Raw genomic sequence first — 15,715 nt, 5'->3', positions numbered from 1 at the left:
TAGCTATTCCTTTTAAGATTTCTAATCTTCTTTCCCTTTCAAATCAGTGAGCTGTAACGATCTTTACGAACCTTATTAACTCTTCCCTAAGGAAGACAAAAACTGTTTTTCCAGAAAAAAAAAAGCCATGTTCTGATATGCAAGCATATCAGAAAGAATTGCTGGCTGTTTTGTATATTTTTTTATGGAGACTTTATATTTTAGAGCAGTTTTAGGTTCAGGGAAAATTGAGTGGAAAATACAGAGTCCCCATATACCACCCCCCCAAGTCTCCCCCACTCTCTTTTTAAGAAGAAGCGGGAAACATTTGCAATATCTAACAACAGGGGGGATGGTTTAAAATAAATATGTGTACACACATATACATGTGTATATATACATATATATGTATGTATATGGAAATCCCATAGTCACTTGGGAATGTCAACAGTGAACCTTGGGACCCTGCTGGGGTCCAGGTGAACTATCTTCTTTTCATATGTGTTTATTTCCTACCATGGATACATGTTCTTCTGTCAAGAGAATAAAGCTTTTCTTTTTACATCACATAACCATGAGAAATTATTGCCAAGTTCAATTTAAAAAATTAGTAAAAATTAACATTTACTAAGCACCATATATTAGTAAAATCATTTCGTACATACAGTCTGGCATATAAAAATACTCAGTGAAGGTCGGATGAGTAAATGAATAAGTTCAAAGAGTATTTAAAAACAATTCACCAACTCCTTCCCTATCAAAATGTGGAGAGGCAAGACTTCACAATAAAATAGAAGGAACAGAATAACAGCTCTTTTCTAAGCTCTAAGCCAGCTCTTCACATACAACTGTTGTTATCAGGCCACAATGATTCCTTTCACTGCACTGCCAAATGTTTTAATCCCCGGATACAACTAAGGGTTTGGGGGCTGATGTCAAAGGTGCATCACACATTGGGACTTCCCTGGTGGCGCAGTGGTTAAGAATCCACCTGCTAATGCAGAGGACACAGGTTGGAGCTCTGGTCCAGGAAGATCCCACATGCCACGGAGCAGCTAAGCCCGTGCGCCACAACTACTGAGCCTGCGCTCTAGAGCCTGCAAGCCGCAACTACTGAGGCCACGCACCACAACTACTGAAGCCCCCATGCCTCGAGCCCGTGCTCTGCAACAAGAGAAGCCACCGCAATGAGAAGCCCGCGCACCGCAACGAAGAGCAGCCCCTGCTCGCTGCAACTGGAGAAAGCCCGCGCGAAGCAACGAAGACCCAACACAGGCAAAAATAAATAAATAAATTTACATATTAAAAAAAAAGGTTCGTCGCACTCGTTCTGAAGAGCAACAATCTTGAAGGACACCCCCTCCTTTCTAACACACCTTCTCCACTCTTCTTTTTTTAAAGCAGTCATCCTTGTCTTTTTTTTTAATATAAATTTATTTATTTTATTTTTGGCTGCGTTGGCTCTTCGTTGCTGCTCGCAGGCTTTCACTAGTTGCGATGAGCGGGGGCTACTCTTCGTTGCGGTGCGCGGGCTTCTTATTGCGGGGGCTTCTCTTGTTGCGGAGCACGGGCTCTAGGTGCTTCAGTAGTTGTGGCACATGGACTCAGTAGTTGTGGCTCACAGGGTCCAGAGCACAGCCTCAGTAGTTGTGGCGCATGGGCTTAGTTGCTCCGCGGCATGTGGGATCTTCCCAGACCAGGGCTTGAACCCATGTCCCCTGCATCGGCAGGCGGGTTCTTAACCACTGGAGCGAGGTCACGAAATCACTTCGCATCTCCTTACCCCATCATTCTTTTTTCCTGGCACCTATTTGTGTCAATACCTCATTCTGTAACAATAATTTCCTCAAATTGCCAAGAACATACAGGGAGATATAACTATGAAACACACTATGGAAAACACCACTGTTAAAAACATTTCCACTGCTTGCTTCCCATGAGCTAACGGAAAAAAAATTTTTTTAAATAAAAAGCTAAAGCTACTGTGGCCTGTCCCTAGAGCCTCCTGATGTTTTTCTTTGCTGTCTGAGATGAGCGTGCTCACAAGAACTCTCCAGTGAGAGAAAACAGGGATGAAGGGCATTGAGAGGAAGAGTGTGCAGTGGTGAGAAGGACAGGACTGTCCTCCCACTACTGGGGCTCCACCTGAAAGACAGTTCCACAAGTGGACGGCAACCAACCCGCCCCACGGCCTTCCATTCAGATTAAGTAACACAGGCTCCCTGAGAAGGGAGGGAAAACCTCCCAAACTTGAGAAATGAAGTTACGTAACAGCAAGAGTAATACCTGCCACTTGCTGGGCAGCTACTACATGCCAAGCACAATACAAACATTACGCAACCTTTTAAAGATGATGTGATACAGACCTGCAGTCCACCCAAGGTCTTCATGGCCAGATGTGTAGCACAATTCAGAATCTGGAGTGTTTTAGAAGACAGGCAATGAAATGCACATACAGCCTGTCATTGTGGAATGGCTCCCTGTAACTGATTATCGACACTTCCTCAGCAAAACATTTTGAATAGTTATAGTAAGTGGGATCACTTTATCATATATCAGAGCACATTGTACTGCCAAGTGACCTTGAGCCAGACTTATTAAAAACCGCTTTGTTTTCAGACCATTTTGGAGTTGGGAAATTGTGATTGACAGATTGTGATCCACTGTCTCTATTATGTGGAGGAAGAACCTGTTGCTGGACATTAAATCACCAAAAGGAATAGAGTCAGGATTAAACTTCATAGACATTAGTCTAAGTAATAGGATTTAGACTTGATAGAAGCCAGAACTGCATGATTACAAAACACTGAGTTTTTCCATTATGTGCTCTCTTAGTGATGTCACATAACTTGCAGGTGGTAGTATGATGCCAGATTTACTTATATGCTCCTAAAAATTCAGGATAAGTCAATTTAGGGAACCCTGAACTCCTACAGCCAAATCCTTCTGTGACTGAAATAATCTCAGCCCTCCATGTCTGCTAAGTGTAATTTTTTTCCCCCAGCTTCTTCGTTACCCAAGAGAGAAACTAAGGTAATGTTAAGTGAAGGAAAATGGTTTTTCCTATGTTTCCTCTAACTAGAGGTATACTCAGCTATATTTTAAAAATGGTTCATGGGGGTTAAAAACGGCTCAGGAAAACTACAACTAACAAAATAGTACTGTACTGCATTGCTCATCAAATCTTAGAGCTAGGAGAGGAAATAGCCCAGGTCTCACTTTTTAAAAAATTTAAAAGATTATACTGTGAAAAGTCTTACCCCTACCCCTTACTGTGGCCACCCATTTGCCTCTCTAGAGGTATCCAATGCTACCATTTTTTCCAAGTCTTATTTCATAGAGAAGAAAATGTGACACAGAGAAGTCTCTGGACCCAAATCACAACCCTATAAATTGTGTCCCCTGACTTCAGACACTCAGCTCCCTTGCCCTTCTATCATTTTCCTTTGTAGTACTTCTCTCCACCTGAAATATTGTATATTTGCTTTTTTTCCCTTCTCTGTCTCTTCTATTAGAATGTACGATTCGCAAAAGCAAGGTCTTCACCTATTTGGTTCACCGTTTTATCCCAGCACCCAGAACAATATCAAGCATGCAACCGGCGGCCAGATGTTTGTTAAATGAATATAGGAAGGATAGGAAGGAGGGAGGGAGGGAGGAAATGCACAACAGAATTGGGAAGGGCAGATAGAAGCCAGAAATTGCTGTGTGCCCGTGAAGTGTCTGGTGCACACGTGACAGCACTGGAATGTGATCAGCTCTCTGGGACCAGTCAAAGCCTGTGCTCTTTATTCTGGGGGGCCTCCAGAGTGGAAGCATGAAGGTCTTCAGACAGGCCAGGGATGGCATCATGGAACCACCACTCGAGAGCTTCCAAATTCAACTCCTTTACGCCACAGTTTCCTGATGTGTAAACTGGCAGTAACAATAGCACTTACCTCTTTAGCGTTGTCATCAAGATCGACTAAGTATGGTAAGTTACAAAATGGCCAAAGTTTGTGGCTCTTCCCATCAGGAGGTGGAGTCTATCTCCACCTCTTCGCACCTGGGCTCCCCTTGTGACTTTTTTTGGCCAAGAAGACAGTAGCAACTGTGAGTCAAGCAGAAAGCGGAAGAGTGCGTGCACACTGGGGTTTGCATGATTCTAGTCAATAGAGGAGAGTTCCCAGGCTAGCCTGCTGGATGGGACACACAGGGCCCAGCCTCCCCTCAATGTTCCAGCCTACAGCCTGCTAATCAGATGGTCCAGCCACATGCCAACCAGCCAGCTGAGCAAACCCAGTAGAAATCACTCAAGTTGGCCCAGACCAGGACACCCCAGCTCTCCAAGAGAACTGTGAACTAAGTAACAGTTGTTATTTTAAGTCACTGAGTTTGGTTTTTTACTTGTGGTAAAATATACATAACATGAAATTGACCATCTTGACCATTTGTGAGCGTGCACTTCAGGAGTGTTAAGTCACACTGTTGTGCACCCAGTCTCCAGAATTAAGCCACTCCGTTTTGGGGTGGGTACCCAACGAAAGCTAACTGATAACACTGACATAACAGACTTCAAGAGCTTCGCCAGTGCCTGGAACACAGAACTCAATAAATGCTGTCTATTAATATTATTATTATCGTTATTAATTTGATTATTCTCACAGTTTAATCCCCTAATTCCATTCACCTGCCAAACTACTGTTCCAAAACTACTGCTTTCATAGTGCCACAGGTGCATCTGACCATTGCCTGCTTCACGGAATACAGCTCAGCTCCTGGACTCCCACATGTACCCACTGCACTTTGCACTCAATTCCAGCCACACACACTGTGCTTAGTCCTACCTACACGACTTGGCTCATACTGGCTTTCCCCACAGAGGATCCTCCCCCACTAATCTAAATCTAATACCTCTTTTCAAGGCCCTACACTTTGCAAAGCACTTCTGTGTTTTTTAAAAACTTTTCACTGTAAAACAGTTCTACTTCACTAAAATTTCCTGAAATCTCAATGTACTTAAGATGACTTGGCACTTCCTAGGTATCTTTTGTACACCTGCTCTCCATCAGGCTGGGAACCGACTGAGGATACACGGTTTCCAGTCTGTGTCCATCACACAAAGCGTGTTCAGCTTTTAGCTGAATCTGGATGACCCTCTGCTTAATGTGACTCTCTGGCCCATCACCTTAATGACCAGCAGCATGATGGGGTCAAGAGAGTGAGCTCTGGACTCAGACTGCCAGGGTCAAAGGCGGTCTCCACCAGTGAACAGCTGTGGGACCTCAGGCAATAACTAACCTCTCTGTGCCTTTTTTTTCATCTATAAAAACAGGAGAAATAATAGTAGCTTCCTCACAGGGTTACTGGAAGGTTTAAATAATACACGTTAGGAGGCACTGGGCACACAGTAAGAGCACAATAAATGTTAGCCATTATTATGACACCCTTTACCTAAAAGGTAAAGATCTAGGTTTAAAAAGTCTTTCAGGAGGACATCAAGATGGAAGAACAGACCTTGAAGGGATCTGGGCTGACCATGGTTCTAAGTCCACAGCATGGTGAGACTGCCTAAAAAAGTCAATGAACCAAACAGACTTAATTGATATTTATATAATTAAAGTGGCAGGATACACTTTCCTCTCAAGTACTCACAGAATATTCTCCAGGATAGATCACCTCTTGGGTCACAAATCAAGCCTCTGTAAATTTAAGAAAATTGAAATCGTATCAAGTATCTTTTTCAAACCACAACGCCATGAGATTAGAAATCAATTACAGGAAAAAAATTGTAAAAAAATACAAACACATGGAGGCTAAACAATACGCTACTAAATAACCAAGAGATCACTGAAGAAATTAAAGAGGAAATAAAAAAAATACCTAGAAACAAATGACAATGAAAACACGACAACCCAAAACCTATGGCACGCAGGAAAAGCAGTTCTAAAGGGGAAGTTTATAGCAATACAATCCTACCTCAAGAAACAAGAAAAATCTCAAATAAACAACCTAACCTTACACCTAAAGCAGCCAGAGAAAGAACAAACAAAACCCAAAGTTAGTAGTAGGAAAGAAATCATAAAGATCAGAGCAGAAATAAATGAAATAGAAACAAAGAAAACAATAGCAAAGATCAATAAAACTAAAAGTTGGTTCTTTGAGAAGATAAACAAAATTGATAAACCTTTAGCCAGACTTATCAAGAAAAAAAGGGAGAGGACTCAAATCAGCAAAATTAGAAATGAAAAAGGAGAATTTACAACTGACATCACAAAAATACAAAGGCTCATAAGAGACTATACAAGCAACTATATGCCAATAAACTGGACAACCTGGATGAAATGGACAAATTCTGAGAAAAGTACAACCTTTCAAGACTGAACCAAGAAGAAATAGAAAATATGAACAGACCAATCACAAGTAATGAAATTGAAACTGTGATTAAAAATCTTCCAGCAAACAAAAGTCCAGGACCAGATGGCTTCACAGGTGAATTCTATCAAACATTTAGAGAAGAGCTAACACCTATCCTTCTCAAACTCTTCCAAAAAATTGCAGAGGGTGGAACCCTCCCAAACTCATTCTATGAGGCTACCATCACCCTGATACCAAAACCAGTCCAAGATATCACAAACAAAGAAAATTACAGGTTAATATCACTGATGAAAATAGATGCAAAAATCCTCAACAAAATACTAGCAAACAGAATCCAACAACAGATTAAAAGGATCATACACCATGATCAAGTGGGATTTATTCCAGGGATGCAAGGATTCTTCAATATACGCAAATCAATTAATGTGATACACCATATTAATAAATTAAAGAATAAAAACCATATGATCATCTCAATAGATATAGAAAAAGCTTTCAACAAAATTCAATACCCATTTACAATAAAAACTCTCCAGAAAGTGGGCATAGAGGGAACCTACCTCAACATAATAAAGGCCATATATGACAAACCCACAGTAAACATCATTCATAATGGTGAAAAACTGAAAGCAATTCCTCTAAGATCAGGAACAAGCCAAGGGTGTCCACTCTCGCCACTATTATTCAACATAGTTTTGGAAGTCCTAGCCATGGCTATCAGAGAAGAAAAAGAGATAAAAGGGATACAAATTGGAAAAGAAGCAAAACTGTCACTTTGCAGATGACATGATACTATCCAGGGAAAATCCTAAAGATGCAACCAGAAAACTACTAGAGCTAATCAATGAATCTGGTAAAGTTGCAGAATACAAAATACACAGAAATCTCTTCCATTCCTATACACTAACAACGAAAGGGCAGAAACAGAAATTAAGGAAACAATCCCATTTACCACTGCAACAAAAAGAATAAAATACCTAGGAACAAACCTACCTAAGGAGGCAAAAGACCTGTCCTCAGAAAACTGTAGAACACTGATGAAAGAAATCAAAGATGACATAAACAGATGAAGAGATATACCATGTTCTTGGACTGGAAGACTCAATATTGTGAAAATGACTATACTACACAAAGCAATCAACAGATTCAATGCAATCCCTATCAAACTACCACTGGCATTTTTCACAGAACTAGAACAAAAAATTTTACAATTTGTATGGAAACACAAAAGACCCTGAATAGCCAAAGCAATCTTGAGAAAGAAAAATGGAGCTGGAGGAATCAGGCTCCCTCCCTCACTGTAAGATAACACCTCCTAAAAACCAGAACTCTCTGGAGATGGGCAGTCTCCAGAGGTAGTGAATTACCTGTCACAGGAGGTGTTCAGGAAACTGTATATCCTGGATTGTAAAGCAGTGACTATTTTTCTGTTTTGGCTCACAGATCCCTGGAAGCATCTGATAATAGTGAACAGAATTCTTTTTCCCCCAAAACACACAAATATACAGTAACATAAATATCTGCAAATAATTTCAGGAAAGGGCCAAGTAAGAACTCTTAGCCAGAATCTCCTAATTAAACAAATACCTATTGATCAAGGCACAGGAGAAATTTAAGGCTGTATTTCCTCTAGGCATCCCTCAAAAGATTAATCCCCTATCCCAGCCAGCGGTGATTTTTCCCTTCTGTGAATTTCCTTATGGCATTTACTATATTCTGCCACAGTTACTTAAGTTTCTCTTGTTTAAAAACCTAGAGGTATCTTGAGGGCATTGCATCCACCTTTTGTTCATTAATTCAGTAAAGGTACATCAAACAAGACTCCTGTTTTCAAATAGCTTAAAGTCCAGAATCAAACATAGAATCTTAAATCTGAAAGGTACTTTGGGAACATAAAACCCATAGACCAATAACCGCAATACAAGACTATGGGACTGATATAAGGTAAAACAGTGCTAGAGAAAATGGTCGAGGGAGGGTCACAGGTAACATTAAAAGGCATCTCGTTATGGTGACTTCCTAAGCTTTCTATGAACAATTTTATAACATTTTATCGACCTGACAAGACAATGAGCTCTTTGGGTGTCTTATTTGTCTATACATGTTATCCTGCCCTTCTGCACCCAGTATAAAACCTAAAGCGGAACAGATGTTTAATAAATATCTGCTGAATGGTCAACAGAGGTGGCATTCACAGAAGCCAGACCTTGAAGGATGAGAAAGATTCTGAGTTATAAGACAAAGGGAAAACTTTTCTTTCTGATGAGAAACTAAAGTGTTTTAATAAAGGACAACAACTAAGAGTATAAACACAGGACGGTATTTGTGTTACTTCCATTGGGGAAAAGAATTTAGAACTTTTGATATAACCCCACTAATTCAGTTGAATGTGTCTATTTATTCAATAATCACTTAATGATTTTCTTGTTGGAATAAATACCTTTGTAAGCATTCATTTAACAAAGGGTGCAGGAGTGAGGAAGGTGAAATATAAATAAAACCAAGTCTGGCCTTCAAGCAGCCAACAGGGTAACTAATCGACAGATATAGAGAAAATTAATAAGAACTTGCAAAAGTAGACAAGTATTCTAAAAACCTCAGGGAGCACTGAGGAAGAAGGGCTTGATCAGACTGCAGGAAAGGGGGAGAAGCTTATAGAGGTGGTGTAACTGAAAACTGGAAGGATGAGTAAGGTTTCATTCCAGAAAAGGTATTTGTGACATTTGCATAGTTCATTACGTTCACAAAATTCTTTCACACGTCCTCTCCCACTTAATCTACCCATGCAGTCTCAGTTTTGTAACCCACGCATTAGAACCCAGAAAAACATCTATCTTAGGGACAGAACGCAATATGAAACAAAACTACTTGAAAACCAATGTCATGAACGAACATTAACATTTTAGGCAGCAAGACAACTTGGGGATGGGGGCGGATGCCTAGGAGACCAAGGGCAGCTGGGACGGCATCTGATTAAGGAGAGGGGAACCAGGCTGGAAGGGTAGGGCCGCCTGACAGGGCTCAGGGGGTTGCTCCCCCGAGGGAAGGAGGGAGCCCGAGGCGTTTGGCACCCGTTGGCCGCAACCCTGGCCCTCGATTCTGGACCCTGCCGGCCAGGCCCAGAAGCCGGCGGTCGCGCGCAGCCTCCCGGCTCCGCCGGGATGCAGGGATGCTCGGCCCACCTGGTCCATCTTGGGCATCACCTTCCGCCGGCCCCCCATCTGGAAGCGCAGCAGGTTGTAGAACTCCTCGGGGTGCCCCAAGCACTTCACGAACTCCATGCTGGCTGCGGCGAACTGTCGGACCTCGGAGCTCACCTCGCGGATACCTCGGGATGGCCCCTACCCGCAACCAAAGAAGGATTAGTCGGCGGTTGGGGCGGGGCGGAGGCGGGCCCAGCGCGGCGAAGGCGAGCCCCGCGCGGCGGCGCCACGCCCACTTCCCAACCAACTTCAACTGGCCTCTGTCTCTCGCGCCGCTGCCCGTGGGCTCGCGGGGTGGACTGGCGAGCGCTGATTGGCCTGGGCCGCTCGCACCAGCAAGATGCCGGCCAATCGGCGGCGGGATGTGTCTGGCGTGAGGACCACATCCTAGAAGCTAATTGGAGGGAGAGAAAGAGGCAGGCGAGCGGGATTGGTGCTCCTAGTGGGGGCGGGCCTTTGCTTTCCTCTGCTTTCCCAGTGCAGCGCTGGAGGAGCGAACCGAGACTTTGAGAAGCCCCCCGAGGCGGAGCGCAGTGCGTGGGAGGCTGGCTCCGGCCGGGCTTTCGCTGAGAGCCCAGCGGGCCAGAGCCCGCTAAACCCTCCACGTGTTTGTCCTGCCAGGCAGATTAGCTCTTCCGGGACGCGCTCGGCTCACAGCCGCGCCTCGAATGGGTGCAATCAGCCTGAGGCTTCGAGCACGTAAATTTTGTCCCAAAAAAGGATCTGAAGCGTTTCTACGGCCTATCAAAGGGTGATGTGGAAATTCTTATCTCGATCCTAGAGCACTCACAAGCCCTGGAAAAATACGTGCTACCCCAACCACCAAATCCATTTTAACACCGCAATCAGTGATCCTTTTAAAAATTAAGGCAGCTCTGATCACTGCCTAAAAACCCTGCAGTATCTGTCCATTTTACTCGGTAAAAGCCAAAGTCCCCACGAGGGTCTAAAAGCTCGGCACGAATAGCCCTCCATCCCCATTACGTCTCACCTGCATTTTCAAACCCCTCCCTCCTTGGCCCCAGGACTTGTCTACACTTCCTTCTTCCTGCAATATTTTTCCCCCCGGATATGCAATTGGCTAACTCGTTCACCTCCTTCAAGTCTTTGCTGAACCCTCACCTCATTTAGGCCCCACCCCATCACACTGTTTTATACTACAGCTTGCCTCACCCTCACCACTGCTGACTCCCCGGCCTGCTCTAGTTTTTCCCGTCCTATTGTTACTGACTAAGGTCTTTGGACTCTTTAGTCAATAGAAATTGATGAAGCCAGATCAGGAATTCAGGCAAGGCATTACTGGGACTCCAAGGAGTGAAGACAAGTAACAGGTTCCCTTGCTCACTCTCTGAAGGGGGGAGAGCTTGTTCCTTAAATGGGGGGAAGGTAGAGGCAGATCAGTGGGTGTTGGGTGGGGCCGGAGGGGTGGCTTAGGTGGTCTGCCCACCCCTTCGGTGGTACTGTGTGCAGGGATCATGTAGTACCTGCTTTTGTTCCTGGCGCCTCAGAAGTGCCAGTTGGGTTTTGGTCTTTTTGTATCTTATTGTTCAGGATTTGCCCCAACTGCCCACGCAGTTATTTTTAGTCCCTTATAGTTTCTTTGTATTCTGTTGCTCATTTGTCCAGGTGCAAGCACTACAGGAAAGGGTCTCAGGTCCCAGCCTATCTCAGCACTGATCACGTTCTGATATAAAATACATAGTTTACTTACGATGTTTAGTGTCTGTTTTTCCTTGCTAGAATATAAGTTCAATGACGACAGACTTTGTTTTGTTTGCTCACATACCCCCAAGCCTCCAGAACAGTGCAACTCTTTGATGTCCCCTCAGCATTGCAAACTTAACATTGCCCTAACTGGACTCTCTCTCCCATTGAGACTGCTTCTCCTGTGAATGGCACTAACCGCCTCCCAGTTGCCTAATTATAAAATCCAAATGTCATCCCTAACTCCTCCTTTCTCTCCCTACACCTGCCCTTTGTAAGTCATTCAACAGTTCTCTGGAATCCAAGAAACAAACATCTCTCCTCTTAATCTTTCCTCTCTGCTCCGGCGAGGTTCAAGCCCCACCTTCTCTCTCAAACTGTTACAGGTCAGGTTACCATCTCTCTCTCTCTATCCATTCCCATGTAACAGCTTGAGTAATCTCAATCTTTCAATTTTATTTTATTTTATAAGGTATTATGATTTTAATTAGCTTAAGGTGAGACCCTGTGGGCTTCTTGACTTTGGTTCCATGAGTCCAGTCTAGCAACACAGAAAAACAGACTGAAGGGAGCTTCGCTGAAAACTGACTCATTTACCTACAATTTCTTTGCGTTGTATCTGATGTTTGGTCCTTTTTTAAACTCTGTCAAGTTATAACTTTATATCTCTACTTGCATACTGCTTTTGGCCAGAAGACATAAAGCTAAGAGTTTTAGCACTCCCCTGCCTGTTAAAAGGACCCTGTAGAAAAAACATTCCCTTCTTTCAATTTTAAATTGCACAAAGGAAATGCCTTTCAAGATAAAATCTGAGAATTCTGGCATAGAATAAAAATCCTCCCATCATTTGTCACCTACATTCCCCTTGGATTTCAGCCTCCTATTCAGTCACTCGACAACTCTCAAACCCTGATCCAGCCCTGGCAGCACTCACCACACAGGCCACAGTAGTTCATACCCCAGGACTCAAGTAATTCACCTGCCCTGAATGCCCTTCCTCCGTCCTCACCAAGCTACCTGCCACGCCTTCATTACAGCTCAGGTGGACTCCCCTGCTTCAGGAACCCTCTTCTGAAGCTCCCTGGCCTCTCCTTTACCTGTTCTTCAGATTTAACAAACACCCACTGAGCACCGACAACAATGTGGCAGACACTGGAAATAACAGAGACAAAGTAGGTGAGGTTCCATCTCCCTCCCAAAGAGGGAGACAGAAGCATGTGGCTCGGTGCTGCTGTTTACTAGGCACAGCTGGAGCTCCCTCAGCTCCGCAGTCGGGTCCAGGTGCCCAGCCAGAGACTGTGGGAATGGACAGACAGTGACCAGACCATATACAGTATCACAGTTCTGTCCCACAGCCTCTGCACCAACTGGCCTGGAATAGTCAGGACTTGATCAATTGCTTCTGTATTCTTTGCCTCCACTTCCAACTCAGGACCAACCACAGAAAGCCAAACATGCTCCCCAAACCAATCACGTAAGACAGCCCACTTGGAGTTAGTCTGCTTCCAGCATCCCCTTGCCAACTTCCTCCCATCAGAGCACAATGATGAGTTCATTTTTTTTTTTTTTGATAAAGTTTTCCCACTCCCTGACTGCCTCTGAGTTTCTGCCACACGCAAGTGGTGGGGGCTGATGCCCTTGCTATAGCAAGCTCTGAATAAAGGGCCTCACTTGCTTCTTCTTATTTTGGTGGTCTTTATTTCCACAAACCTCAGTACTTCAATGATGTTCAGCGGTCACTCTCATCCTGAACTTTCTGTATGTTAATTATCCCTTGTCTGACTCTTCACCTCACCTTGAACCCCTCAAGGTCAGGGACAGTGTCTAAACAGGGCACCTGGCACAGTACTTGCCACTTAAGAAGTCTCCATTACTTCTTATTAAATACCAGGGCTTGAAATAGGGACTGTACTGGAACTTCTAGAACACAGACAGGCAGTCACTTCTCCAATCCCCCGCCCCCCCACAAAAAGCACTTTACAATAACCTACTAAAGTGCTTCTAACACTGTTGTAACAAGCCCGCCTCCTCCTACTAGTACAGAAGTTTTCTTGTCTTGTTTATCATTGTATTCCCAGAAATAGCATTTAGGAGGCATTTAAAAAATATTTATTAGATGGCTGAGGCCACTGAAACCTCACACAAAATTGCAAGTTTTTTACGTCAGTAATCATGAAACTCCAGCTCATAAGTAACTCTTTACCCTGGAATCTGCTGAGTCCAAATGCATCACCTCTCTCTGTTCTAAGTGAAACCGGGACTCGCTGACTCTGTACCCCATCCCTCAACTGCAGCCTTTCCTTACGTCCAACAGGCACGCAGGCCACAGGAGTCATTCCCACTGTTCAGCTCGCCAGCCCTGTAGGTTCTGTACCACCATCCTCTTCTCTTAACCCTCATTCAGCCCACCTCTGCTATCCCTGCCTTTCCCCTTTGCAGAAGTAACTTGAGACTTCCGCCGAGAGCCTCCTGCCAGGATGAATGATAACCTCGCAGAGGGCTGCAGTAGCTGTGCTTTCTGTTGGCAGTCCACGTTTCCGCTTCCCGGCTGCTTCCATGCGGAACCCAGTCTATGCAGTTCCGATGCAGAACTCATGGTGCGGCCATCAGCCTTTACAACTCAACTGCTAGGTGCTACTATTTTCCCCCAATACAGACTGAAGTCAGGGAAATGATGTCAGCTCCTAAGACGACAGGGTAGACTGAGGATTATTCTTCCATGTCTTGCTCTATAATCTTTTGTATGGCTTGAATCTTTTGATGTATTTTTTAAAATAATTTTAAACAACTTAAAAAAATAAGGATTCTCCTTTGCCCTCTTGGACTTCTAACGTTCATACACTGACGACCTTCAACTGTGGGTTCATCCAGCATCCCTCTTTGTTTTTGACCCTAAGCTACTGGAGACTGCTGTACAAAGTTGGGAACCGGAGCGACTACTCTGGTCTCTAGTGCGGCTCTATAACCTTCCCTTGAGCCCTAAGCGGCTCTAACTTCCCCTCTTGGCTGTTACAAACCTCCCCACTCCTACTCTGTGCCAGCTGGTTTTCTCTGGGTCTACTTTTCTTTCCCCACCGGAGCCCAGGCGTCTCTAAGTGCTGGCGCTGGTGTCTCTCTCCCTCCTGGATTTCCCCTCACCTGATCACACACGAATCCTCACATCACATCCATCCTTTCATCACTCTCCCTCCCTGACCCCCTTTCTCATCTCTTTCAAGGACAACCTTTTTTAAAAAAAAAACGTTTATTTATTTGGCTGCGCCAGGTCTTAGTTGCGGCACGCTGGATCTTTTTTTTTTAAGTTGCGGCATGTGGGCTCTTAGCTGCAGCATGCATGTGGGATCTAGTTCCCTGACCAGGGATTGAGCCTGGCCCCCTGCATTGGGAGCTCGTAGTTTTAACCACTGGACCACCGGTGAAGTCCCTCAAGGGCAACCTTCTCGGAGAGCAGAGCACACTCACTGATCCCTGGGCTCCCACCCAGTCCTCAGCCCCTGCAGACCGGCTACCACTCCACACAAATGGCTCTTGAAGGTCATGACCTCAAATTCGACCAAATTGAGGTCATGATGTCAAATTCAACCAACCGTCAAACTCGAAGGCCTCTTCTCCGACGTGTGCACCATTGGCTGCCCCCCGAAGTTCCTTCCTCCTGTTTTATCTGATCTTCCATTGGCTTGTCTTCTCTTGCCCCTTGAAGAAAAGACCTTCTAAAGGTTCCCCTGTGACCTCCCTCCTTCTCATGCCGCATGATCGCCTTGTTAACCTTCTCGAACCGACCCTCAGCTGTGAGGAAAGCTCCCAAATCCATACCTGCAAGCCTGCACTTGTGGGGAGCCAGGCCCATTTCCTAGGTGTGTTGTCCCCCCACTTAGGTGCAGGTGCCTCAGGCTCAGCACACAGGGTCTGTCTCCTCACGGAACCTGCTCAGCTCCCGTGACTCTCTGTCTCAATGGCGAGGTGGGGGCAGCTTCCTCCAGCTCTCAGCCCCCTCCCTCCCTTGTTTTCACATCCAGCCGGCTGACGCGTAAGAGCCCATCACTGTGGTGACCCTCCCATCTCTTCTTCTTTCCACACCCACGGCTGTTTCTAGTCGTGTTGCTGCTTTTCTCAGCAACTGCAACAGCATTTCCCCTTTTCTACCAATCGCAGTGGGTGCCCACCCGCACGTAGGCTGTGATGTCTGTCCAGCCCACCCCCCTCTTGTACTCCAGACCCTGACAGATGTTGACTTACGGGAAATGGCCTGTCTGGGTACCATCTTGGCCCTGAGCTAATGCCTGCCATAAGGTGGCTTTCCCCGCTGTGGACAACTCCCAGTGACTTAAGACAGACAAGTATAAGGGTGCATGTTCACCTTTCTCCCTGCCTTGCTCCTTTTAAATGGACCCACCCGACCAACTCAACAAGCCCTAAACGGCATCTTCACAAAGAGCTCAGTTATGTACAGTGAAAGAACCTTTACTGCCAAA

At 44.9% G+C, this 15,715-nt stretch overlaps 1 protein-coding gene across 2 annotated transcripts in view; it reads right to left on the bottom strand.

Annotated features, from left to right (window-relative positions):
* Positions 1-9,755, bottom strand: part of FDFT1 (farnesyl-diphosphate farnesyltransferase 1) — a 38,053-nt gene extending 28,298 nt beyond the window's left edge. Inside the window, exon 1 of one of the 2 annotated variants that reach the window (XM_060155791.1) lies at positions 9,519-9,755. In XM_060155791.1, coding sequence (XP_060011774.1) covers positions 9,519-9,617 — 99 coding nt within the window. In that variant the 5' untranslated portion in view covers positions 9,618-9,755. Of the gene's footprint in view, positions 1-2,345; positions 2,364-9,518 lie in introns of those variants that run through there. The other variant, XM_060155792.1, reaches the window with a different exon arrangement.
* Positions 9,756-15,715: the final 5,960 nt, after the last annotated feature.

This window comes from Lagenorhynchus albirostris, chromosome 7, assembly GCF_949774975.1.
Source record: "Lagenorhynchus albirostris chromosome 7, mLagAlb1.1, whole genome shotgun sequence".
Classification (NCBI taxonomy): Eukaryota; Metazoa; Chordata; class Mammalia; order Artiodactyla; family Delphinidae; genus Lagenorhynchus; species Lagenorhynchus albirostris.
The sequence above is the reverse complement of the archived record's forward strand: the minus strand, read 5'-3'. Positions and strand labels throughout refer to the sequence as shown.